Source organism: Dermacentor silvarum, chromosome 2 (assembly GCF_013339745.2).
Source record: "Dermacentor silvarum isolate Dsil-2018 chromosome 2, BIME_Dsil_1.4, whole genome shotgun sequence".
NCBI lineage: Eukaryota > Metazoa > Arthropoda > Arachnida > Ixodida > Ixodidae > Dermacentor > Dermacentor silvarum.
In genome coordinates, this window is record NC_051155.1 from 180,343,639 (window position 1) to 180,368,779 (window position 25,141).

The 25,141-nt window shown below is 45.8% G+C and overlaps 1 protein-coding gene across 2 annotated transcripts in view; it reads left to right on the forward strand.

Moving 5' to 3' along the window:
• Positions 1 to 25,141, forward strand: part of LOC119442226 (kin of IRRE-like protein 3) — a 43,792-nt gene that overhangs the window by 2,798 nt on the left and 15,853 nt on the right. The window contains exon 2 of one of the 2 annotated variants that reach the window (XM_037707020.2): positions 20,293 to 20,310. The exons of the other annotated variant lie outside the window; for it this stretch is intronic. Within the exon in view, the coding sequence (XP_037562948.1) occupies positions 20,293 to 20,310 (18 nt within the window). The remainder of the gene's footprint in view (positions 1 to 20,292; positions 20,311 to 25,141) is intronic. 2 annotated transcript variants of the gene reach the window in all.

Genomic DNA, 25,141 nt, shown 5'->3' on the forward strand with positions numbered 1-25,141 from the left:
TATCGACCAGTTTGTGGGCACGTGGCTTCAATTTGCTTCTCCTGTCATCAAACGCTTTACCCGGTTGCAAGGAATGCACGGAGGGGACAATCAACAATTACTGCAATAGCTAGACCAGGTTATATCGTGTATATTTAACATACAACAGACTCAGCTCGCAGCAGCGTCAACCGGGCTGTTGAAACGACGCAAGAGATGATTAATGCTGCGTTTTCGCGAACCGAAGATTTAAGAGCAACGTTTCGATAAACTAAACGTGATGTTTTTTTTTTTCCAGCAGCGGCCTCCATAAAAAGGCGGATGAACTCAAAGGATGCACTCGCCCGAACAGCATGCGCCTTCGTGTACATTCTTTCGCTCGCTCGCCCAATTTACTGCGGATGCTAGAACAGTCGCGGCGACAGAGTTGGAGCTGGGTTAGTTTGACTCCCAACGTTATTTTTCGTTTTCTTTTTTTTTCCCGGATGCCCGAAGCTGCTCGAGCCTCAAGAGAGTTCCCGGTAGTAGTTCACGCTACACAGCTTCACAGCTCTTCCGAGAAGGGTCGGGGGCCGCGAGGTGAAAAAAAAAAAAAGGCAGAGCGGGAAAACTAACCATAATCTTCCCTTGCTTCACTCCTACCCTTACACAGATGAGAGCGCATGCACACGCACAAACTATAGCTAAAGAGCGCAGGTATTTAATCGCGCGCACTCTGTCGCGCGGAATGGGGAAGCATAGCGAAGAAAGCCGGTAAAATGATAAACCCCAAGTGCAAGAGACGAGCGGTCGACGACCGACACATGGGACGCACATGTTGAGCGATCGTCGCAGCGCCAGGGTGTCGACGCGCGAGCAGAAACAAAGCGGGGAAATGCGGCGCGGACCACTTGCGTGGGAACAAGTGCATGCTCTCCTCTCCGAGCTGCTCTTGACGCGAGTTTCTTTTTATTTATTTTTCTCTCTCGCCTTTTTTTATACGCCTTTCTAGCTGTGTGCTCTCTGGCAGGTTTGCGCGCCGCTGCAAGCAAAAAAAAAAAAAAAGGAGATAATGGCTCGGTATTCACAACGAGCTGTAGAGGATGATCGCTGCTGCTGGTGCGTCTATCTTCTCCCCAACAGCCATCGCGTCACCCTTTGCGAGTGGCGGCGAAGCATCGCCGCGTGTATGTCGCATGCGAAGGATCGTACACGCTCGGCTACGTCGGCATGCGTGCGGGGTGCTTGAAGGGAGGCCCTCTGTGGGGCCTGTCGAGGGAGGTGGCGGCGGCAGCAGTTCGCACATAGTGGGCGCACATATACAGTGCGCGCGCGTACAGATCGCCGCCGTTCTTGTCTTGCTCATGCTGCCTTCCTGATTAGGCTTTTTTTCCCACGTTGATCGGGTTTCGTGCGTGATCAAGAAGAACCCTCGTCGATCTCCGTGCTCTACTGGAAAAAAGAAGGAAGCACGGTTTGTTGATCCAGTAGAGAACGTATGGCTCTTAACTTTCAGCCATCTCGCGCTTCGTTGACACTTCATTTTAGCGTGGCGTTTTTGGCAGTGGTAATGAAATCGCGCTTCTGTTTCATGACATTTAATTGTGGGCTGTCATTCTCAAAATTCCGAGGAATAACTTTGTCAAGAATGTAAGACAAGGTATGAGCAACTTCGGTGGTAGAATGGCGTGGCAGTATAACCCGCATATACCGCATGTCATATAAAAAGGCGTGCCATATATAAATATACCTAAATATATAAGGAAATTTTCGCTCATGGACAACTCCGCTGACGCTGACAATGAAAAAAATGAAATCTGGCCGGTATCTGGTAGACGGTATTTTGGTTTCTTTCAGCTTTTATGAGTGTTATGACGGAATCAAGCTGTTTAGAGAAAACTAGTTAGGAAACGACATGACTGTATCGCCAATGACACATAGTAACCTGATATTCGAAGTTGTTAACATTCCAGCTGTGGTTTACTGGCTTGGTCCAAGCACTGAAGTCCTCGAATGTATACTTGGACGTACTTTAATTTCTGGTGGTTCTGAAGAACTCTGATCGGGTTCCTTCCGGAACAGCCGCTCTTGCGTTTAAAATACTTGTCCCAGCCTCTAGAAAATAAAGAACGAATTGCTGTTGATATCTATGCTGGCATGGTATCAAAAAACGGGCAGATCCCACGCCCTGTGGGAATCGATGTTATGCGAAGCAGTGTACGGGGAGCCTATACCAAGTTAACGAAACGACCATGAGAGCACCAGGACGTAGGCGGCTGTTTCATGACATACATGACACGCATATCATGACATTCATATCATGATCTATCATTTTTGTCGTCATACACTCTTGTCAAACTATGCCTATTCTGGTACTTACCAAGTTAACGAAACGACCATGAGAGCCCCAAGACGTAGAAGGACAGATAGATAGATAGATAGATAGATAGATAGATAGATAGATAGATAGATAGATAGATAGATAGATAGATAGATAGATAGATAGATAGATAGATAGATAGATAGATAGATAGATAGATAGATAGATAGATAGATAGATAGATAGATAGATAGATAGATAGATAGATAGATAGATAGATAGATGCTCTCAAAGTGGCAAATGCTAGCCAAGAAATGCTTCGTTATACGTGTATTTAGGCGTGAATGTCGGTTCAGGCGATTGTTTAGATGCAGCTTTTCCAATCTTGTTGCCCGTAATTGACTGCGTAATTTTAATTTCTACTGACTTCTACTAAGCGTTGTCATAGTAATACGAACGGAACGAACGGAAGGTCCACCACATTTCAATTGGACGACAGAGAGCTCGCAGATGCTTAGAGGGACCATGGTATCAACCGACATACGCACATATAGACACTAGAGCCCTACTGTGCTTTTAGAACACGTTTTACGACCGACTTTGAACATACATTGAATGTTCAAAGTCGATCACCTCTTTTTCTATTCCTATTATTTTTTTCTTTCATCATCTTCTTCCCTCTTCTCCATTGAAGGCTAGCAAACTATGTGCAACCTGGTAACCTCCCTGCCTTTCCTTTTTTTTTTTTCTTTTTCACCGTCAATATCGCCGAGCCAACTCTATGTTGTAGATTGCGGACATGTCCCACTCATGAGGAAGCTCATATAATTGGTCATCTCCGCGATTTGGCAGCACCCCTTCCATATAAGCAATTAGCTTTTTAGGAATAACGAAAGGGGCGTGGAGTTAAGGTAATTAAACACAGCACTGCGTCGTTTCCAGCAGCCTGGAAATAACGTTATCGGTCGATTGTATAAGGCTTCGTTTGCGCAGAATACAGCGAAAAAGGCGATCGAAATTCTCATATTTATGTGCGGCTGTTTATTGCGGAGGAGCGCTGTTGTCCGTAGATTCGAGATTGCTTTAGTCGCCGTTACCTTCTGCCGTACCCGTGTTATGCAGCAAAAATCAATACACCGCTGTTTGCAGAGCTCTATCTGCACGTCTTCTCAGCGTGCAAAAGCTTTATAAGTGTTTTCTTAGCGGACTTTCTTATCTTCTGAACACGAAACTGGGTAATTCAACAGCGCTTTCGAACGGACACTAGAATAACTCAACATAGACCCCCCCCCCCCCCCTCCCCCTCCCCTCTGTACATGCTGCGGCAATACTTCAGGTAATCAGTAGTCAGGCCTACGTTTCTGATGTTGCTCCCCCTAATCTAGCTTCAATATCTGGGAGTGTAAATAGAATACGGTCCTTGTTTTGTGTAAACAGGTATTCAAAGCTAGCGTTCCCAATAAGCAAAAAGAAAAAAAAAACGATAAAAATTTCACAGAACTATGCAGAAACTTTGCTGCCGATAAAAAAGCCTTCATGTTTCGTCCCATTGGTTCGATCGTTCATATAGAGGCTGCCATTTCTCGCCCTTTATTTTCACGCAGGGTTGACCGAATTGTAAACAGCATTATATTTCTCGTGCGCTGAGAAACGGGTCATATAAGTGCTTTAGCGATCACGCCAGCCACATTGCAACACGTATTTGTCGTTCCACTAGAAGTTCGTCATGCAGAACTAGACGTAATTATGTATACTGGAGCAGTCAGCTACAAACCCCTCGACATGGCGGTCTAACTATATTTATTTCAATGAAACGGACCGCAGTAGGTCAATGAGATTTGGTAGGGAGACGCATAAGCGAAGTAATACTGGCAAGAGAATGCAAAGGGTCTCTCAGCGTACCGCAGTATAACTGTCAGTTCGTCAGGCGATACGACCTGAATGCATTCGCGCAACACTCATTTGAACATGTTTCGAGCGACTGGGGGAGTTAGAGTATACGAGCAAATAAACCGGTGAATTTTTCTCCTCTCTAGCGAGAAGAGCGGGCATGAACATTCATTCTTACTCAAGTATTCAGTACTCAAGCGCATGCACATTCATTCTTACTCTTACCCAACTTGCCCGGAAATGCTGCTCTCATTAAATTCATTCTCAAGGAGAAAATTGCGCACAACTAGATAGACGAGAACAGGAGACAACGAAGATGGGACTAATGGGACAATTAAGATGGGACGCCGTTAACAACAAAGTTCGTTCTACCTTCTTATATTTTCTTCTTGTCTTGTTCTCATGAAAAAATAAAAAAATATGCACCCACTGGCCACGGGATAATATCTCTAATAATTCAGCTCTTGTCGCTTAATTTTGAATGTCGTCACAAACCTCTCCCCGCCGCTACTGATCTAACATTCTGGTCCATCTTGGTGCTGGGTGCAGAAGCGCCAGTTTAAACAGGGACACGCTTCTATAGGGCTAATTTCGTGCCCATACACAAACACCCGAGATGGCCGTCGCGCCATTTTAAGTCCTGCACGCGTAACGCGCAAGATGCGGCTTCGTCTTCCACCTGGGGCAGGTTGTCTCTTCATCCACTTTCATTTTAATCAACATAGATATTTTTTGTTACATTGCAATAAAACATAACAATTAGTTTACCATTTCTTTGGTTTTTTTAATGAGAGCAAAGCGTTACCTTAAGCGGGTGGACACAAACCTGCGGGAGTAGAATCTTTTGAAAGAGAGAGAGAGAAAGAAACACGTGACCTTCAGCAGAGGTCAAAGCTATGTTGCTTTACGACGTGTGCTCGCATACCCGGAAGCAAGATTTCGGTAAAAGACGGGGCCGTGACGAGCGATCGCGTACCTCGTTATAGTTCTTGCACAGATACAGGGGCGAGCCTTCAGCTCCCGCCTCATAGTCACACTTATCTCTCTTGTCGGTGTGCTTCTTCGTTAGCATTTTTTAAAAATCGATATTGTAGTATAGGTCCTCGTAGCCATTCTAAGATCTTAGGAGGTCGCCGCGCGCCTTTTTTTTTTTTCTTTCACGAATTGCCGTCGCGCTCGTTAAAAGGTGATTTGGAATTCTTCGCGTGTTGGATTTGTAGGATATATGGGCTCGCTTGTGGGAGAATTTGCCATTTCTGCTGGAAAAAAGAAAAAAGGTGCTGGAGGAAGGGGGGCTCCACCCTTTCTTTTCTTTTTACCTTCGCTTTCATTCGTTTTGCATATTCTTTCCAAGCCTCGGTCCTTCTTGGTGAGCGTCGTTTAGGCGCTTAGGCCAAAGTGGCATCGAGGGAAGGGAGGAAGGAAATCCCGTTTTCCACTTCGCTCGGTCTGTTTTGACTGCGCACGTAAATTTATTACTTGCACTCCTCTTCTTTCTATCGTCTGTACTTAACTTGATTTGTGCTTTTATTTTACATTTGCGTTGATTAGACGATGCGTGCATAAAGGCGAAAACAGAAGAGGAGAAAAACGGAGACACAACGCACAACAAACTGTATAACTGTATGACAGGGTGTTAAAGGCGCAGGCTGTGGCGGATGAAGAATACGGAAAGCGCAGAACGCCGTCCTAACGCAGGTTGTGCAGTCACGGCGAACGACTCCTCGCTTCTTAAAATCCTGAGGGCAAAATCCGATTTCTAAGGCAGCTTTTCCCCTTTGTTCGTTCTACCGTGTATCGCGGGTGTCTACCGTACTTGTTCAGTTTTCTGTATTTTAGCTCCGCAACGTTTCTGACTATCTGGGACAAAAACGAAACAAACGGTTGCATAAGTTATGTCTGGTGACTATCTTCGAAAATGCGATAGTTTTTATTTTTTTATTTTTACCGTGTATTACGACGTGATGCATTGCTTTGTATATGTTTATTTCCACTACATCTAGCCAGGTTCAGAGCGATTCTTGTGCTAGGTAGGTGATTCACTGCGCATGACACCGAATAGGGGATAAGTGCTGGATAGGGACTTAGCTTTCCGATTTCAAGTTTCTATACATCTTACAATACATGATAAATTACGCCTCTCGTAGGCAAGCTTAAATAGGGTTTCAACTAAAACTGGAAGCCTTGTGCCACTTCATTTAACTTATAAAAAGATTACATATTTCCCCAAAGAAATGAACATATGAAAAGGGACAAACAATAATAAGAAATAATAAAAAGAAAACTGTAGCTCTGGTTTATGCGGTGCTCAGAAATGTAATGGTATCTGCAGCAGCGATTGCGAAATGTCTGTCGCACTATAATAGTGCACCCTGCTGAAAGGTGGGCGGCGGGGTTAGTGGGTATATTCGTGGTATTGAAGCGCAAACAAAGACAAACACTGCGACCGAGACAAGTTCTAGCATACAAGTTTTAGCAAGCGCCTTTCGTGTCTCGGTGTCAGCTTGTGACTCTGTTCGCTCTTCAATATTACGAACCTACTAAAACCAAGGTCCATTTCTGTAGCTAAAAATTAACGGCGAAAGTACGAAGACTCAAGTGTATTCTATTGAATGAACGTATTGTTTATCTTTGCAGGCGTGTCATCGTTGATTATCGCTTCCGAAGAGACTACAATGTTCAAATTATAATTATCCAAAGACGAATAAAAAGACTGGCTCTGCATCTCGCACTGAAAACACAACTGCCTGTAAGCGAACGATAGGCGTTTAAGTTTGTCCTGCTTGCGCCGTCCCCGTCGCGTACGGGCCTTTCACGCCCTGGTTACAGCTAACCGACCAGCAAAGTTTGCAACACTCTGAGAAGAGCACACATTATGTGTACTCAACGCTCCGTCACGCCGTATATACTTTTCACTACTACATATACGTTCTTTTACACACCTGCCCACCGCGTCTCCGCTTCTCCTTACGTATGCGTGTGCGTTCTCGCGCTTTCGCGTACGGCGTGCTAGGGAGAACTCATCGTTTATTTATTCGTGTTACCAGCGTTAGTCGCGTTCCCGAAGGCAAGAGAGACTGGCAAACAAAATGGCGTCGACGTCCTTGGCAATGTCGTCTGCCGGGTCGGCTGAAAGCAAGCAGCCGTCGGGACCTCTGCGAGCATGCATTATTCATGGGTCTTTTCACAGCCGCCCGCACCTATTCGGATTCGTGGATATATAGGTTCGTGCCGCGGCGCGACGCGAGAGCCGAGACAGAAGCCGAGTCGAGTCCCCCCCCCCTCACGGCATCGGAGGCGCGACTCTCGGAATATTCGAGCAAATGATGGAGCCTTTCTATTCGTCGGTCGACGCTGCTGTTCCTGCGTCGGAGACTTCCGAGAAAGCCTGGTCGTACAAGAGAAAGAGATTGAGAAAGGATGAAGACCCAGAAAAGGTGGCTGCAGCTCTGCCTTACTAGCAGTTCAAAGTACCGTAAGAGAGAGCATACGGTAGGCTTCCGTGGCGATTATGAGTGGAAGTTAGGGAAATGAAAACTAATCAATCAAAAAAAGTTTCGGGAGGATTTGCAATAAATTTAGCAGCAAAGACGATGCAGTAGCCCGTTGAGAAGAAGAGTTCCGCGTTTGAGATGGAGATGGAGGAACAAAGAAAGGAGTTGAAGGGAGAGAAATCATTCTCCACTTCCTGCTTAAGAAGGATGCCGTTGAGCAGCCAGACGAAGTCGTTGTTGTTATCCTTTGAACGAAGGCTTAATATTCGTGGCGTGGAAGGAATCTCTAGCTTTGTGGAACTGGATTTGTGTATTAGGACGTTAGGCGATCTAAGCATATCTCATTTTACTGTATATTGCGTAAACATTCAAAGCGACTGTAAGCGCTGAACAATCAAAGGCTTTCGCGATCTCTAGATGTGACGCGACATGACACACACAGAAAAGAATGCGCGTGCGTGCACACTATGTTCTCATTTTTCTCATCGTTCTGGTGTCTAAAAACAACGTGCATTATCAGTTTACCCAAACTGCCACTCTTGTGAGGCGTTCAATGCCGGAATGACCTTGACGATACTGTATACATCAACACTAAATTTCTACTTCTGTGGCGCTTCAGCTGTTTTGATGAATTTGAAGATATCCTCCTATGCACATTGTAAGTTGCGCAAGATAGCCCGAGTTGGTCTTGTGTCACAAAAAAAAAACAACAAAAAAACAACAAAAAAACAACGAATCAATTAATGAATCTGGTCCTTATTTTATATTTGTTGACGCCCAGAAGGTCAGTCAGAAGAACTTTCAGGGAACTAGCTCTGGTAAATATAAGAAACAATTCTAAAGTGTTGACCCATTATAAGCAATATTCCTGAAATTTATGATCTGTCAGCGCAATAGCAGACAGAGACAAAAAACCACGGACATCATGAACAACAGATCATGAACATATTCCAACTCTCCCAGTTATCGCTACTTGTGTATTACATTCCTGTAGTTGACTAGAGTAAAAAAAAAAAATCTCAGTATGGAGATAACCTTTTAATGTTGGCTTCAGCACCGATCACCTACAATCTCACCAAATACAGTCAAACGACTTTATAACAAAATGGTGGATATCATGAAATAAGTAAATTTTTACTTGAAATCCCCATGGATATTCATAGTGTAGTGCATGCAATAATGTATATAACGAAGTAATCAATATAAGGAAGTAATTCTGGCTCCTCCTTTATCTTCATTATAACTTATAATTAATAACGAGGCTCTACTGTATATCCACCGTGGTAGTCAGTTACTGTGACATACTGTTGCTGAGCAGGAAGTCGCGGGTTCAATTCTCGGCCGCATTTCGGTGGGAGCGTAATGTAAAAACGCTCGCATACCGTGCATTGGGTGTGCGTTAAGGAACACCAGGCGATCAAAACAGTCCGACACCACCATGGTACGGTGGCTAGATGGGTAGGTGTGCCGACCGGCGTGTCTGGAGCGTAGTTCATCGCTTCTCCGCGTCATGACGCAAAATTGGCGCTGCGGTCAGTAGAACGGTTCCGCAGCGCGCGTCGTCTGCTACAGGTGACAGGCGGCGAGCAAAAAACAATAATAATAATAATAATAATAATAATAATAATAATAATAATAATAATAATAATAATAATAATAATAATAATAATAATAATAATAATAATAATAATAATAATAATAAATAAAGCCCGTATTGGAATAGTTGTATGTCGTCTGTTCGTGTCAGTTTCAAAGGTGAAGAGCTCCGGGTCTCTCGTACTATTCGCAAGTTCCTAAGCGATGTGGAATGTTTCAGGTCGGAAAAATGACCGACGAGATTAGCGGCGGCATTGCTCCACCAAAGAAGACTACCAAGGAGACTTACTGCTTCGCTCCGAACAGCAAGTCGGGCTCTAAATTTGTGAGAAAGACAGAGGAAATGTTCGCCCCGGGCTGCTCAGTAGGTCGCTCAGTATCGGCGACGTTAATCAGCAAGCGGTACACCGAAAAGCGTACGTCGATGAGCTCCTCGATCGACATCGGAAATTTGCAAGCCGCACATGAGGTGCTCAGCGCCTGCGACATCGAGCACCGCTGCGCTGCTACAGGAAAAAGAAAAGTGACTCTTGGCTTATATTCTATATAGCAGGGTATGTAGCAAGGAAGTTCTTGCATCTATTGAACCAAGTGCTCTGATTGCTCACGGACATTACTGAATTCAACAGGATGAGCAGGTCAGGGCTGTTGCTCCCTTCTGATGCACTAAAAAAAAAATGGCAGCATCGCTCGAAGACGCCTTCACGCTGTGCTTCAGTTTAAATGACCTACGAAGGAACAGTATCGCCAACTTTGCATCCTTTCTGCAGCTGAACCCTCCGAATTTGATCGGCTGTGAGCGGCACGAGAAAGAGCTAACAAACGGTGTTGTGAAGTTCTATTCAATTACATGCCTTCACTTAGTTGTCAAGGGCAAGTACGTGGCGCGCGAAAGCAACAGGAAGAAGAGGAAGCACCTGAAGCGGAGGCGTGTGCAGTGAATAATGTTATGATGTGGTGGACCAACGTTGCGACCTTGTTGGCGCTAGGCTACCTTTGTTGGTGCGTCTGCTGACTCGAGTTACGAGAGCTTTTCCTGTATTTTAAATATATTCATGAATCTAGCCCAAGACGTATTGCTTTATTTTCTTGCAACCACACACCGAACCATATGCACTTACCAACACAATTCGTCTCGTAACAATTTGAATACCGTAACTAAGGCAGCAATAAACACAATAGCTGGATTTATTGAAGTTGAAACATTAGAACTCACAAAATATCGCGTAAACACGTTTCCATATACCGTATAAAACCATTGCAGTATTGTTGTATGCATGGAAAAAAATGCATCTACGTCTTTAATGCAATGGGCTGGGGCGCCGCGTTTATACCAATATATGTGACCAATCGCCAAGCTAGCAAATTGACTTCAGCATGTCGTGTCTTCTGACAGGACGACAGTAGCAAGTTCCCCATTCTGGCTTTGCCTACACTCCTCAAAACGGCATTATATAACGCGTACTTCAAAGCTAGAGCAGAGGCAGCGATACTATAAAACACGCTACTCGGCTATACAGCGCAGCCGACGTTGCGCGCGGCTGAACCGTTATACTGTCCGCAGCGCCACTTCTGCGTCATAATGCGGGGAAGTGGTGAACTACGCTCGGTCGGCACACCTACCCATCTAGCCACCGTAACCATGGCGTCTTTCCATACACCGTGGCGTCTTTCATTGCCTTGGTGCTGCTTGTGGACAGCCGCATTAGCCGAAAATCCTTCTACTGTATACCATTCACTGATCGCTTTCATTTGTCAAAGTGTTTGTTTGAACTTCGTATTGTTATTTGTCCCATTGTGCCAACGCGGGCGCTTCTTCGAGTCCCAAGCTTTGCCACCTTATTTCACTTGGTTTCGTTTCAATTATTTCCAACATTCAAGGGCACGATGACCAGGATAACCTGCGTCTCTCGCTTCTGTCTTTTTCGGTTTCAATTCCATCAGTTTAATTCATTCATTTTTATGCACTTCTTTCTTTGTCTCTCTCTCTCTCTTTGATGGCGATAAACGTTGTCAACACCGTAGCTATATTATGTGTGTGCTGCACCTCAGCACCTACCTGCATTGCGGTGAAAGCTATAGGATGAAACCACGAGGAGGGCTTTTTCATCCATTGCCCCTCTGTGATCGCGCTGCACGCGACGCTGATGCAATGGAAGTGCCACCGTATTGGCACTGCTGAAAAACGGGCAGACGGGGCGGGCCCTTCTGGCTCGTCCCAAACTCTCTCTTTGTATATAGCGACAATAAATGTTTTTCACTCACACTCCGTCCCTTGTCTGGAACACGCATCTGGCTCTCACTTCTGATTGCCTGACGCGTGCTCTAGCCTTCGCTGCACTGTATGGAGTTAGTGAGTCCAAGTATAGCTCCAAAGTGCACTGTTATCGTACGGTAGCTTGCTCTATTACTTCGTCGCCTTTATACCTGTCGCTGACTGCTTTACTTTGGTTGTAAATTTTTGCCCCACCACGTATTGCATACCCTGCTATCACATCCTATCTACAGTTGGCGTTGGGACTCCGGAGCTTGCATAGAAATCACCTCATGTCCAACTACACCGTTTAAACCGTAGTCAGCAGCACGTCGAGTGTGCACATGCAGCGCTTGCTCGCCAACTATGTGACGTTCTGCTGCTGACCACGAAGTAGTGCTTTCAATTTGCCACAGCAGTGACCTCACTTAATCGGGGCGAAAAGCAAAAGCGACAGTCCAGGGAAATGTCAGTGCACGATAAGAAATCGCTTGTGCCGTGTACTCGGAAGGCGAAATATTAGGCCGTAGCCCTCCGCTGCCGCACAACTCATGGCCCAATGTTTCTGTAGTATACAAAGAATCCTGTCGGTCGAGCAGCCGACATAATGACTACAACCTGCACCAACCGGAACTCTCATTCCTGGTATCCCGTTGTGAATCGTACACTAAACCCTCCTCAAGGAGTTATAGAGACATAAATTGAAACAAGCAAACAACAGCAACAACAAACACATCAAAGAATAATAAAAAGAGAGAGAGAGATAGAGAGAACAAATAAAAAGAGAATCCCTACCTACGCATGAACAGGTATTGTTGAAAAGAGTCCGTGGCGTGGCATACATCGTAGCTTATACGAGCTAGAACACTTTACCAGGTAGTTCTTGCATGGGTGCCCCTAATTACATAGCCCGAAAGGCTGATTTCTGGCTCACGTTGTGTACGAGAGCTTCCTCAATGTTTTGAATTCCGCGTTGTTGCTCGCCACGTGCGCGTCGTATAGTGATTCTGTCCCTAAATAGCGGCCCGAAAAGGAGAAACTCAAGCAATGCTTGAAGCGGGGGAGGAGGGCAAGGAGAGGAGGTACGGTCGCGAAAATAAAAAAGAGAGGAAGAACGTGCGGTAGTCCATTTGTCCACGCTGCCCTAATGATGCCTCGCCCCAGTTTCAATCAGCGTGCTATGCTCACATCTGGCTCCTGCTCGTCCACGAATCACCGAAGAAGTAACGAAAATAAAGCCGAAACCACCGGGAAAGCAAAAGCGACGAATTGAATGCAGTAGCGCCTAATGACGCCTAATTGGGGCAGCTGTGCAGGACCGGTGGCCCACTATATACGTGGACTTGTGCGAAGAGATGGAAAGAAGAAAAGAACACAAGTAAATACAAAGAAACGTGAAAATGAAGGGCCACGAAAGGCGAGCGAAATCAAGTGCGGCCACGCGCCGAATTGGCCAAATAGGCTCTGGACAGCGAAATACAAAGGTAGAGGAGTAGGCCTTTGCGAGGCGATGGCGGGGCACGGGTTTGGATGAAGCATGAAATAACACAAAAGAGCACTGTTGGGCGATTTTGTTGTTGCAATTATTCTAGAACTGTTTCAGCTGCACGCTTGGCTTACTTGTGACGATGCGTCGGCTGAAGGGAACAGAATGGCCTCAGATACTGTGAGATGGGCCATATAGCAGAAATGCACATAACGCAGTCCAAAACTTCGAATACTGATTTGTGTTGAAGGTACGTGAGACGAAAGTTGTTTACCATTTTAAATTTAAAATTGTGATGTTGATGCTACATCTCATGTTAAAAAGAAGACTACTACTGAAGTAGACTACGTTGTACTTCATCGCCAGGTTTGCATTACCATCACTCGGCTCTCGAGGTTGGTTACTTAATCAGAGTAAAGGTTTCGAAGCACCCGAAGAGAAAGTTACTTGGTTTCTGTTGGGCCGCGTACGTAGTTAACATATTATCCAAGTAATGTCATGGAGTTTGGTTCGATTCTGAAATAACTGAAGCAGCGCTGTGGGTTCGTCTATGTGAGAAATATCTCAATTAATAATATGCGCATGTACTGTTTGGCTACGTGCAGCATGCTGGAGTTTTATTATTTTTTTGTTGCAATACTTCCACTGCAACATGAGAGCATAGCAGGTGAGCAATACAAGTGATTACAAGGGATAATCGTACTTCAATGAAAAGAGAACCGACATTTCGAAAACATGCGCATTGTACACACACACGTATGCACACAAAAGAAAAACGAAGCACATCCTCCGAGGTAAGATCAAAACAATAAATGTACTCTAAGCAGTTTTTCATGCAAAGAACATCAACATCGTAAATAAATTCTAACAGTGCACAATCATGCGCATTCTGCACCCACAATAAAACACAATTAATCGAGAAAAAGAAAAAAAATTATAAATTATTTTTTGTTTTGAAGCAAATATAATTTAAAAAGCTTATATTATATTACTACTTATGTTATAATAGTAAATCATTGTTGAAAACGTCAGCTCGAACAGCCATCTGATTGGTACCAAGTTTACGTGCTGCATAATTTACCCCTCTTAACAGCTCCAATGTTCTCCAAACGACCGCTAGAATCTCTTAGAGCCGAAATATTATTGCGATAGCAATTATATGGACACTTCTACCGGATTTCTGCCGTCGCCGTCGTCGTCGCCGTCGCCGTCGCCGTGAGGTTCCCTATAGATAAAATCTTCGCCGCGCGCCGTATGCCCGAGCGGAAGCGTGCGGGGACGCGCGCTATCACGGAGAGCGAACGCACTCAATCACCCACGCGCAAGCAAGGAAGCGGGAAGCCAGCGCCGGAGGGAGCGCGCGGGGGGGGGGGGGGGGGGGGCGCACTTCTACGCTGCCAACAACCGCGCTCGTCGCTCGTCCGCACCGTCTCTTATCTCCACACGGCTCTGACCTTTATGCGCCGTGCATTCGCCGCTCAGTTTCCGTTGAAGCGATAGACCGCACGTACCTTCGCCCGCTGCTGCGGCGTATATAGGCGCTTGCTGCCAGTGTTTTGACAGTCGTTGTCTGCAGTCATTCAGTGTGATCTATTCATGTTTGTTTGTGCGCGCTCACATCACGCTTGTTCAATCAGTTAGTAATAGTCGGGCCACATTTTCCAACGCACGCTACACATGCAATGCTACCCGGGTCGGCAGTGCAGCGCTACAGGTGTGTCCCTTCGCACGCGCTGCCCACGGGAAGCGCTTCTCATCAACACCACCGTTTCACACACGCCTTCTCGTGGTCATCGAGTCTCTCTTCATGTCGGTTTACTTACGCCGCAGCACACCTGCTTACTTAATCAGCTCATGTTTACTACAATTCATATTGCTACCAAAGCCGCTCACCTTATACTTCGTATGACATTGCTGTGTTGCTATCGCATTCATTGCTTCGCCCTTAGGGCGAAACTGTGACATTTTTATCTTGCAGGTCGAGTGAAAAATTTCCTGCTCATTCATGCAAAAATCAGATCCAATTCCTCTAAGGTGAACTGCTGGGGACACTTGTCCGAATTATTAATTGACTTGCTCACTTTGAATAGTAGCGGGTTTAATTATCCAAAAGTGAGACCCACATTTGCTCTGGGGTCGTACGAAGATTGTCTCCACTCTCTTTCTGTCGTAAGCAATTGCGAATACGGCTGCATGCCGCATTTCTTGCTGTGTTGAGCTGCTCCAGTAACTCTAGGACGAAAAGTAGGGCTACCTCGGCCGAAGCGAATCCACAATGGGTAAATCAAGAGTATAGCATGCCATCCAACTTTATTACCACGCCGATTGCTGCCCCGTTCCCATTACCCGTTCCTATGTGTGCTCATGCTATTGTCTGAACGCAGGAACAGCGGGTTATAAAATGGCTCGCCTGCATTTTTCTGCCCAGTGAATTTGCCTGCGCGGCAATTTCGGAATATATGAAAGTGGCCTCTTCATCTATATTGAGCATGAATTCGCACGCTTATGCGAGAGTTCAGCTTTGTGAAGGAAGTAAAAAATGAAGAAAAGAAAATAGCACGAATAACTTGAAAATCGTGGTTCCGGATGATGTAGGTTGAAGCGTGCGCAACTCACATTATTATTATTATTATTATTTTAAATTTTGAGTGAAGTTGTTTGCTATCGCTAGTGCTTCGTCGTTTGCGCGAAACGGCGTGCCTTCAGATAACAACAAAACGTTCTGAGTATAGGCAGGCGAACAGGTGCGCGTTGAGGATCGATCGACGGTTTAGTAGAGTCTCATGGTCAATTCACATTCAACGGGACGCTCTCCGGCGCTCCTTGTATATACGCTGGACTAAAGGCCCCACCCACTCAACCTTCAATCCCCTTCATGGAATAAACGTTTACTACTACTACTCATATATGCGTTCCTCGAACTTCGTACGCCCTGAAAGCGCTATGAAAAAAATGCATAATATCGTTCCGTGCATATCGAGAATTATTTTATAGCTGTGGTTAGTCAACTTCTATAATGCATTACTGAGATAATCATGAAGTCGTTATCGCACGAATAGCTTTGATCGCGTTAGACACTTTCACGCATGAGCGCGTAGCATTTTATTGCGATATGGACACTCCAAAGCAGATTTCTGCTGTCGGCGTCGCCGTCGTCGTTGCCGTTGCCGTCGCCGTCGCCGTGAGGTTCCGTATGACGTCAATGGAGATGAAATCGTCGCCGCGCGCCGCCGAACGCTGTATGTGCAAGTGAAAGGGCGCGAGGGACGCGCGCTTTCACGGGGAGTGAACCCACGGTGGAGAACAAACGCGCGTTCTGCGCCGTGCTCCCTTAAGGGCTGTAGAAGTAGGTGTCTCTTTCCTCCTTTACAATCACCATATATGTAGAGCAAATGCGCCTTCTTCCGACGCGCGAAAGGCCGTGGGGGAGAGGGAAGGGAGGCGACGTTTAGCTGTAGCACCAAGTGCCTATTTATATCAGAGGCTCCTGCAACAGTCACCAACGCCGCACGCATTTTGTGCGAACGCGGGCAAAACGCCGACTGCGTCGACAACAGTTCTGCGTGTTGCCGGTGCTGCTGCATGTCCAAGTTTATACAGCTGATAAAGCTACTATCATTACTCCGTATAGCTCTCTACAAATTTGTTATCGCAATTGATGCTTCGCCTTTCAGGTGAAACTGAGACAACTTTTATTGCGATAGCAATTATATGGACACTCAAAAGCAGATTTCTGCCGTCGGCGTCGCCGTCGCCGTCGCCGTGAGGTTCCGTATGACGTCAATGGAGATGAAATCGTCGCCGTGCGCCGAACGCTGTATGTGCGAGTGAAAGGGCGCGAGGGACGCGCGCTTTCAAGGGGAGTGAACGCACGGCGGAGAACAAACGCGCGTTCTGCGCCGTGCTCGCTTAAGGGCTGCAGAAGTAAGCGTCTCTTTCCTCCTTTACAATCACCATATATGTAGAGCAAACGCGCCTTCTTCCGACGCGCGAGAGGCCGAGGGGGAGGGGCAGGGGGGAGGGGGAGGGAAGGGAGGCGACGTTTAGCTGCGGCACCAAGTGCCTATTTATATCAGAGGCTCCGGCAACAGTCACCAACGCCGCACGCATTTTGAGCGAACGCGGGCAAAACGCCGAAGGCGTCGACAATAATTCTGCGTGTTGCCGGTGCTGCTGCATGTCCAAGTTTATACAGCTGATAAAGCTAATATCATTACTCCGTATAGCTCTCTACAAATTTGCTATCGCAATTGATGCTTCGCCTTTCAGGTGAAACTGCGACAATTTTTTTTTTCACCAATACTCTAGGCGTCTCTTGCTTATCTGGACTACTGACCGGTTGTTACTTCCGTCCACTTTAAATCCAAGCGCTCCTGGAAAGTGTTCATTACCTACGGGTCTCACTGGCATAATCCCTTTGCATTCCATTAGGATGTGCTGTGTAGTCTCCGAATTGTATTGCGGTAGCAATTATATGGACACTCCGAAACAGATTTCTGCCGTCGGCGTCGCCGTCGCCGTCGCCGTGAGGTTCCGTATGATGTCAACGGCGATGAAATCGTCGCCGCGCTCCGGACGCTGTATGTGCGAGTGAAAGGGCGCGAGGGACGCGCGCTTTCACGGGGAGCGAACGCACGTCGGAGAGCAAACGCGCGTTCTGCGCCGTGCTCCCTGAAGGGCTGCAGAATTAAGCGTCTCTTTCCTCCTTTGCATATATAGATGATAAGTGGTTCTTGAGGGAAAGGGAAAGGTTGGCGCTATCTTCTGCAGCCCTTGAGGGAGCACGGCTCAGCGCCAATTGCATATATAGAGAGCAAACGCAACGTTTTCGTCGCGCGAAAGGCTGTAGGGGACGGGAGGGAGGGGAGGCGACGTTTAGCTGCGGCACCAAATACGTATTTATATAAAAACGCCGCGCGCGTTCGGTGCGAACGCGGGCAAAACGCCGACGGCGTCGACAACAGTTCTGCGCGTTGCTGGTGCTGCTGCATCTCCAAGTTTATACAGCTGATAAAACTACTATCCTTACTCCGTATAGCTCTCTACTAATTTGCTATCGCAATTGGTGCTTCGCCTTTCGGGTGAAACTGCGACAATTTTTTTATGAACATCTTTTTCGTATCCTTTCCTGTTCATTCATTCCGCGTGCAAATCCGCACTATACTGTCTCTGCTATCTCAAAATAATAGCTAAATGCACACACATATTGGAAAAATTAAGAACACCTGACGCGAACAAGTGGAACACTGCTGTCATATATATGACATCATGTCAAGAATATAACTTATGCATTAGAGACGCACGGGCGTTACCTAGAGCCACCGATGTAAAGCACGTGCCTTGCCTATAAAGTGGTTTTCCTGCCTCAATCACATATACGCAGCTAGATCCCGAGAGGCCCGCCTATATTTGGGAATTTTCAGGTGACTATACTTTGCAAAATACGGCACATCAGTAATGGGAAAGAAATACGCATACGCGGAATGGAATCGTCTGTGTAGTTCGTAGCTTCATCAGCATCTTTTCCTCCACTCAACTGACCCATTCGTAAAAAATGGCCGCGTATCTGCGTGCTTCGCTGCAAAAGTCGTCGAAAGACGATAGTCTTCTGCCGGCCCTACTACATGAGTGCTGGTCTGATCCGCGGCCACCCGTGATGCTGTTCTCGTACCAATTCCGTCCTGGCATGATAAATGCAATGGAGGTTTGTTTGAACAGATTTCATTTCACCGCATTATCACTGCTGGCATGCCATGTGTTCGTACCTCCACGATATGTCAGCAATGTTTCGGTCGCGTGTGGTATACTGTATAGCATGATAGTTTGCAAAGAAGAACCATTTGTGAGACATGAATGTATTTTATTGCGTGGAAGGGTCAATGGCTGTACGCATGTACTACTGGTTCCCTCCCTTCGTGGCAGACGTCGTTCGTCGGCGCGCATAGCATGGCATTTTCAGCGCAGCTTAAGAAACTAGGGTCTTTAGAGTTACGTATCTATGTATTTTCTATTAAAGGAACACACCTCCTAATACTTACCTAGTGATGTTGCGCCTCAGATATGCGTAATATTCACTTTTTGATCGATAACGTTCACAAGTATGAACAGCCGTACCAGTTTAAGTAGTGTGGGCGGTAAGCAAGTGGTCCAACTTTGGCCGGGTGGCTGAATCGGTTGACAGACAGACAAACAGAAAGACAGACAGACAGACAGACAGACCAAGTTTTCAGCGTTTAAGTTCCCCAAGAAAGACTATCGTCTTTAAAATCAAGACTTCCGCATAGCTTCCTCGTCACTTCGACGCAATGTATTATCGGGTTCGTCGGAACGCCACATTCACCAATAGCTACCTTTGCTGCTTTGGAGTGACCACCAGAACCTTATTTCGATTACTGTGGTGCATTGGAATCTGCGTTACAAATTTTGTTGGATCGCCCAGGGTACGCAGAGATGAAGGACATGGTATTTCTGAAGAATGGGTGCTTCCCGACGTTGACTACATCTAGGAAACATACTAGGTTTATGCCTTCCATTTCAAAGCCATGTCAAGCTTTTAATTTTCCTTGCTATTTCTTCAGGACGTGAGCTTAATCGACACGCTCTAAGCTGTTTACGTCTATATTGTTACTATTATCTCACCTGTGCATATAAGAATAATATATTTTCTTGCTTTCTTTTTCTTTGCTCCGCCCTTCCCTACCTAGGGTATTTCTGTCCCCGATCGGCTTCCTTATGCGCACTATCATACAGGCGCTTACATATACGCTGGAAGAATTGTCTGTAATTCATAAAAGAGCTTTCTCTACTTCTTTGACCCGCACGTATGTGCAAAGTAGCGCCGAGTTAGAAACCTTAAACATGATACCCGAATCCCTCACCTACTGCTGCAGGCTCTCGGGGCAAGCCGAATTTGAAAAGGAGACATAGAGATATAAAATTAGAGTGTGAGAGTGAAAGGCCAGGTGCAATGCAATCAGGTGCATATGACCTCCTTTGTAACCACATGGTATCTCAGACCTTATTTTTCCAACTTTCCTTAAGGGAAGCTGAAAATAATATGTGCGTTTTCTTGCCACATTTAAGCAGCATATGCATGAAAAGTTTAATTTCAATTTCACTTGTAGTAGCTTCACACTGTTAAGGCGCGTCTGAAACTTGGCATTTTCTTAATATTGCAGACTGTTACTTATGGTTTGCCCGTTTAGTTGTATGTTTATTATGTTGTTTCTGTTAAGTAAATTGGTTATACGGGATCATTTATTTTTATGTTTTCCTTGTCCTGATTTCTTTACAGAAGGCGCACCGACAAATTGTAAGTTTCTTTCATTATGGTTTTGTTTCCCGCTTTTAACCCACGGTTGCTGCAGACGTGAAATTTTTTTTTTGTCGCGCTAAGGAATTTATTGGGTTTTTCCGTGGTCGCATGCCTGGAGTTTTCTTGTCTCGTGGAGCGCTTGTGAGTGCGTACTAACATGGGTTCCCGCTTCGTGTGGTGGAAGTTCGTGTTCAGCATGCTTTGTTTGCCTATTTCCTAGGGTTTTCCCTTTTTCATACCGTCTGCATGTCTTCAAATAAATCTCTAAGACGTCAGTTACTGTCCGGCTTATGCAATGTGCCCCCTGTCATTCGTGTTCACAAGACTGTGACGACTTGCCCATGTCAATTTGATGTCGACAGCTATGTCGAAGAGACGCCTATATTACTGATCTGTTGCTGCCTGTGAAGTTAGCCTCAGAAAGCCCAACGTATCATATTGGTATGCTGACTTTCGTATTTGACAATGCTGATTTAAGCGTGAAAAACATAACGCAAAGCCCAAATTACCTTTTATAACATGCTTGAGCGAAGTTGCACTTTTGTCGATAGCTCAGCAAACCAATTACTGATTAGTTAATAACTATTATAATTATTTTTACCTCAGATAACACTTCACTGTTATTTTACTACGAGTGTACTCTTCATCATCAAGTTGATCCAACTTTCTTTCAACTGGAATGGTGTGTTTGGGATTTGTGGGGTTAACGTAATGCGCCCGCCTAATGGGTTGCTTCGGACACGATCTGTGACTTTCGTTTAAACGAAGCTGCTTCTTAAGAATTCATTTGTTTATAAAGTCTTCCTTTTTGTGGGATGCACTCAGTGACTAAGTGGCTGAAAGTGAAAGGGAGAAAAAAGAAGGGACACATTTTGTTTCCCACTAGCTTTGCACTTGTATGCATGTGCACCCGTATTCACAAAGCATTTATCTCGTACGAACAATTTCGCATTGACCTATACCTTCAAGTACCTTCGCGGTGGCTCAATCGCTATAGAGTTCTGCTACTTAACACGAGGTCGCGGGTGCAATTCCCGATCGCGGAGGTCGGATTTGGATTGGAAGAAATGCAAAAAGGTTCGTGTACCTATAGGTTCATAACTAAGGTTGAGCAGTGCGATTAAAACAGGGACACGAAGAAACAAATACCACAGACAAGCGCTGACTGCCAAGTGGAAGTTTATTTCAAGTTCACCAGCCATTGTGTACCTTTCCCAGCCTAGGCATGGGTATACCAGTCACGTATACATCAGCCAAATCATAATATTACGGGGAGAATATATATAGAATGGATATATTTAGAGGGTAAGGCGCACAACGCTGCAGCAATCGTTCAGGGGAGCGCGTGCACACCAGAAAAACCACCCGTCATCGTCGTCATCGTCCAAGCACCGACCACAGGATCGCCGCTCGTGACATTACCCGCCGGCGGCAGAAGCACCGTCCCGGTGCAATTAGGGCCCGGGCTGAGAGTGGTACGGTTTTAGACGCGAGACATGGACTATGTCACTCGCGATTGTTGCAGAGGCCGACGTAGGATTTAGCGGAGCGATTTCATAGGTCACATTAGTGACTTTGCGTACGGCGCGAAAAGGGCCAGCATAACGGGAGAGAAGTTTTTCGCATAGGCCAACGCGTCGTGACGGGAACCACAGCAAGACGAGCGATCCTGGAGGGAAGTTCACCTCCCGGTGTCGGCGGTCATAGATACATTTTTGTTTGACCTGTGAAGCCGACAAGCGATCGCGGGCAACCTGACGGGCGATGTCAGCACGGGCAAGAGCATCACGAGCATAGGCAGAGGATGTGTCTGCGTGAGCATGAAGTATGGTGTCCATAGGTAATGGTGGGTCGTAGCCAAACAGTAGATAATATAAAGCTAGTTTGTTTTCTGACAGATCAAGAGAGGGAGCGCTTACTCATTCATCTTCTTCCTTTCGAATACGATATGCCTCTATTATTTCCCTTTGCCTCTTACTTTTTCCTTTCAATATGAGCTTTGTCTTTTCAAGCATGGGAGTGCATGCGCACTTGTTACAATGTCCCGCTAAATGACTCCCATATCCATTCTTTACGTTACTGCAGTGCTGACGAGCTCTGTCATTGAAATACTGTCTCGTTTGTCCTATATATTATTTTTTTAGCACAGCTCAGCGGTATCTGATAGATAACGTTGCGCGTGCAATCAGTGAAACAAGTTTTATGATTGGTGGTGCACAAGGGCCTTTCGAGCGTTTTCATACGACTCCATGCCGAGGAGAGCTTGCACGGGGCACTGAAATGTAAATGGACATTATGTCTATTGGAAACTTTCATTATATGGTGCGAAAACTTGTGCAAGTGCGGCACCACGTGCACTGGTCTTAAGTCATTATTGTTGTCTGTGTGTGCTGGTTCCAAACTTGTTTTTTTTTCTGCAAGATGGCTTCGCATACTGAAGTGATGACAGAGCGGGGGAAAACGTGCGTTCTGTAATCGTGTTGTCTGATTTAATAAAATTCGGTCACACTCGTGCTCGCACGACTCGGGGCTGCTTTAATTCATGTGGTCGCTATGCCTCTCTTAATCAGTTTTGAGTGTGCGCTGTCGTAGGGCAACAAGGTTTTCTGATATATGGGATGATATGCCCAGCACACATGCTCATTCAAAGAAAAACACAGTATAATATCATGAAACTGAATGTGATTATTAATCGGCAATTCGTACGGGAACTTAAGTCAGCCCGGCGAATTGATGAACATGCCCAAAATTTCTTCGACGGCTTCATGAAAATGCTTACACACTTCTTTTTTCCTAACAATTAGGTAGCTGTCTACATACCTAAACACTTTCGTTAGAGGCGCGTCCATTAACTTAGCAGAAATTACATTGTCAACGCAGGATAAATATATACCGTATTTTCGCGCGCATAGCCCGCCCCTGCATGTAATCCGCACCCCCCACTTTCAGCGCACTGAAAAAAAAAAATATCCTTGCATATATTTACAGTTCAGGGTAGGCGCCGGTCTTGGGGCCACATAACGACATACGATCGCGGTACGCAGCTTGTAAGCTCTCATCTTTCTCCACTGTCGCACGCAGGACTCATAAACAGCGTACCGTCTTCCCGCTTCGCGGTTTCCAACTTCCCCGGCGACGATGACGATTTTCAGCTTTTGCTGCGCGGTAAACGACTGCCGCCGAACGGTGCTCATGACGACTGAATAGATTGGTCCCGTCTGTGTGCGTCCACCAAGCGAGCAGTCAAACGAAAATGGCGACAAGAAAAAAATGAGGGCAAAGATCGACCAAGCGCTTCTCAGACTTCCCGCGCGGCATCACCACCTACCATTGTTGTATAACCGCAGAATACAACAATTAATATACAGCAAAAGGTAGAAATTAGTTTCGGCGTTCACACTCTTCACTACTGAATGACGCTTTTTTCTTGCGCAAAATTCTTTGCTGACTTGCCCAATACTTTTTCCTGGGTTGTTATATATGATTGGGCTGTGTGTGCAAAACGAGCAGTATCAGCGAGAAACGAGAGGCTTAATGACTATTACTGCGGTAGGGGCTTCACGGCACAACGCGCATTGCCGTGAAGCTATACTAAAGGAAAAACTTCCCACCTCTACTTTACCACTGAAATTTTCGCATTTTTGTGTGGGTTATACGCGCGAAAATACGATATCACACAAAATTGATGACTATGTATGAGCCTATACAGGTGCCGGTACGGTGGATGGATAACTGGCCATCATAAGTGATGGCAGTTGAATGAAGATAAAAATCTTAAAGCGTTAAAAAATTGTCACGGCTAAGACCCACAGAATTCTGAAAATTCAGTTTTCCCACATCTTCTATCCTTTGACGCACAGCATACAGAGAGAGAGAGAGAGAGAAACGTGGTGGGAAAGGCAGGGAGGTTAATCCGAAAAGATTCTGGTCTGCTACCCTGCACTGGGGGAAGGGGAAGGGGAAGGGGAAATGAAAGGCGGAAAGAATAGGGAAGAAAAAAAGCAGTCACGAAAAAAAAATTCAAGGAATAAAAAAAAGGAGGTTGGAAACGTCTGTGAGCATTATAGTCTGTCAGATAGTCCACTCGATCGCAAAAACTTCAAGAGTGCCTTGACTGACTTGTTGTGTGACGACTGTATAGGCCGGCGTTCCAGGACTGTCTGCTCCGAAAGCGGCCGGTCGAGAAGACGCGCCAGCGCGGTCGCGAGTGACTGCCTATGTGCCCTGTATTGGGGACAGTGACACAGTACGTGCTCGATTGTTTCCTCGTCGCCGCAGTGGTCACACGCAGCACTATCCTCCCATCTGATGCGGAAAGCAAACAACTTTGTAAATGCGACACCAAGCCACAGCATACACCAAACCATCACGCGGCACAGAATAATATAAGTCATCTACACCTACTGAAAACGCGTTTAGTGCAGTCCCCCGGTTCTCATTAATTGGCAAGATAACTTCTTCGGAGCTTCTTACCACAAAAGGGTCCTGCAACTTCTTCAAATCGCTTTGTAAAAATTGACACTGCCACGACGTCTTCTCGGATAAAATAACCCTAAAAGGGTAATCAAGCTTGTGGGTTTTGCAAGTGAAAAAAACCTCAAGAAACTCTGTATTCGCTTTGTTAAGAAATTGCGGTAACGAGTCCAGATGCAAGTCTCTGAGTAGCTTTAAGACGGCACTCTTTCACGTTTGTCGGTTCGAAAGAAACAGCTTTGAAATGCCTCATAACAAGTTGCTTGGATGTTTTGTTCATAAGGGTTGTAGGCAGAACAATAAATTAACCTGTTTTATCTGCCAGGCGGAATGCGAAAACACTCATGTACACCCC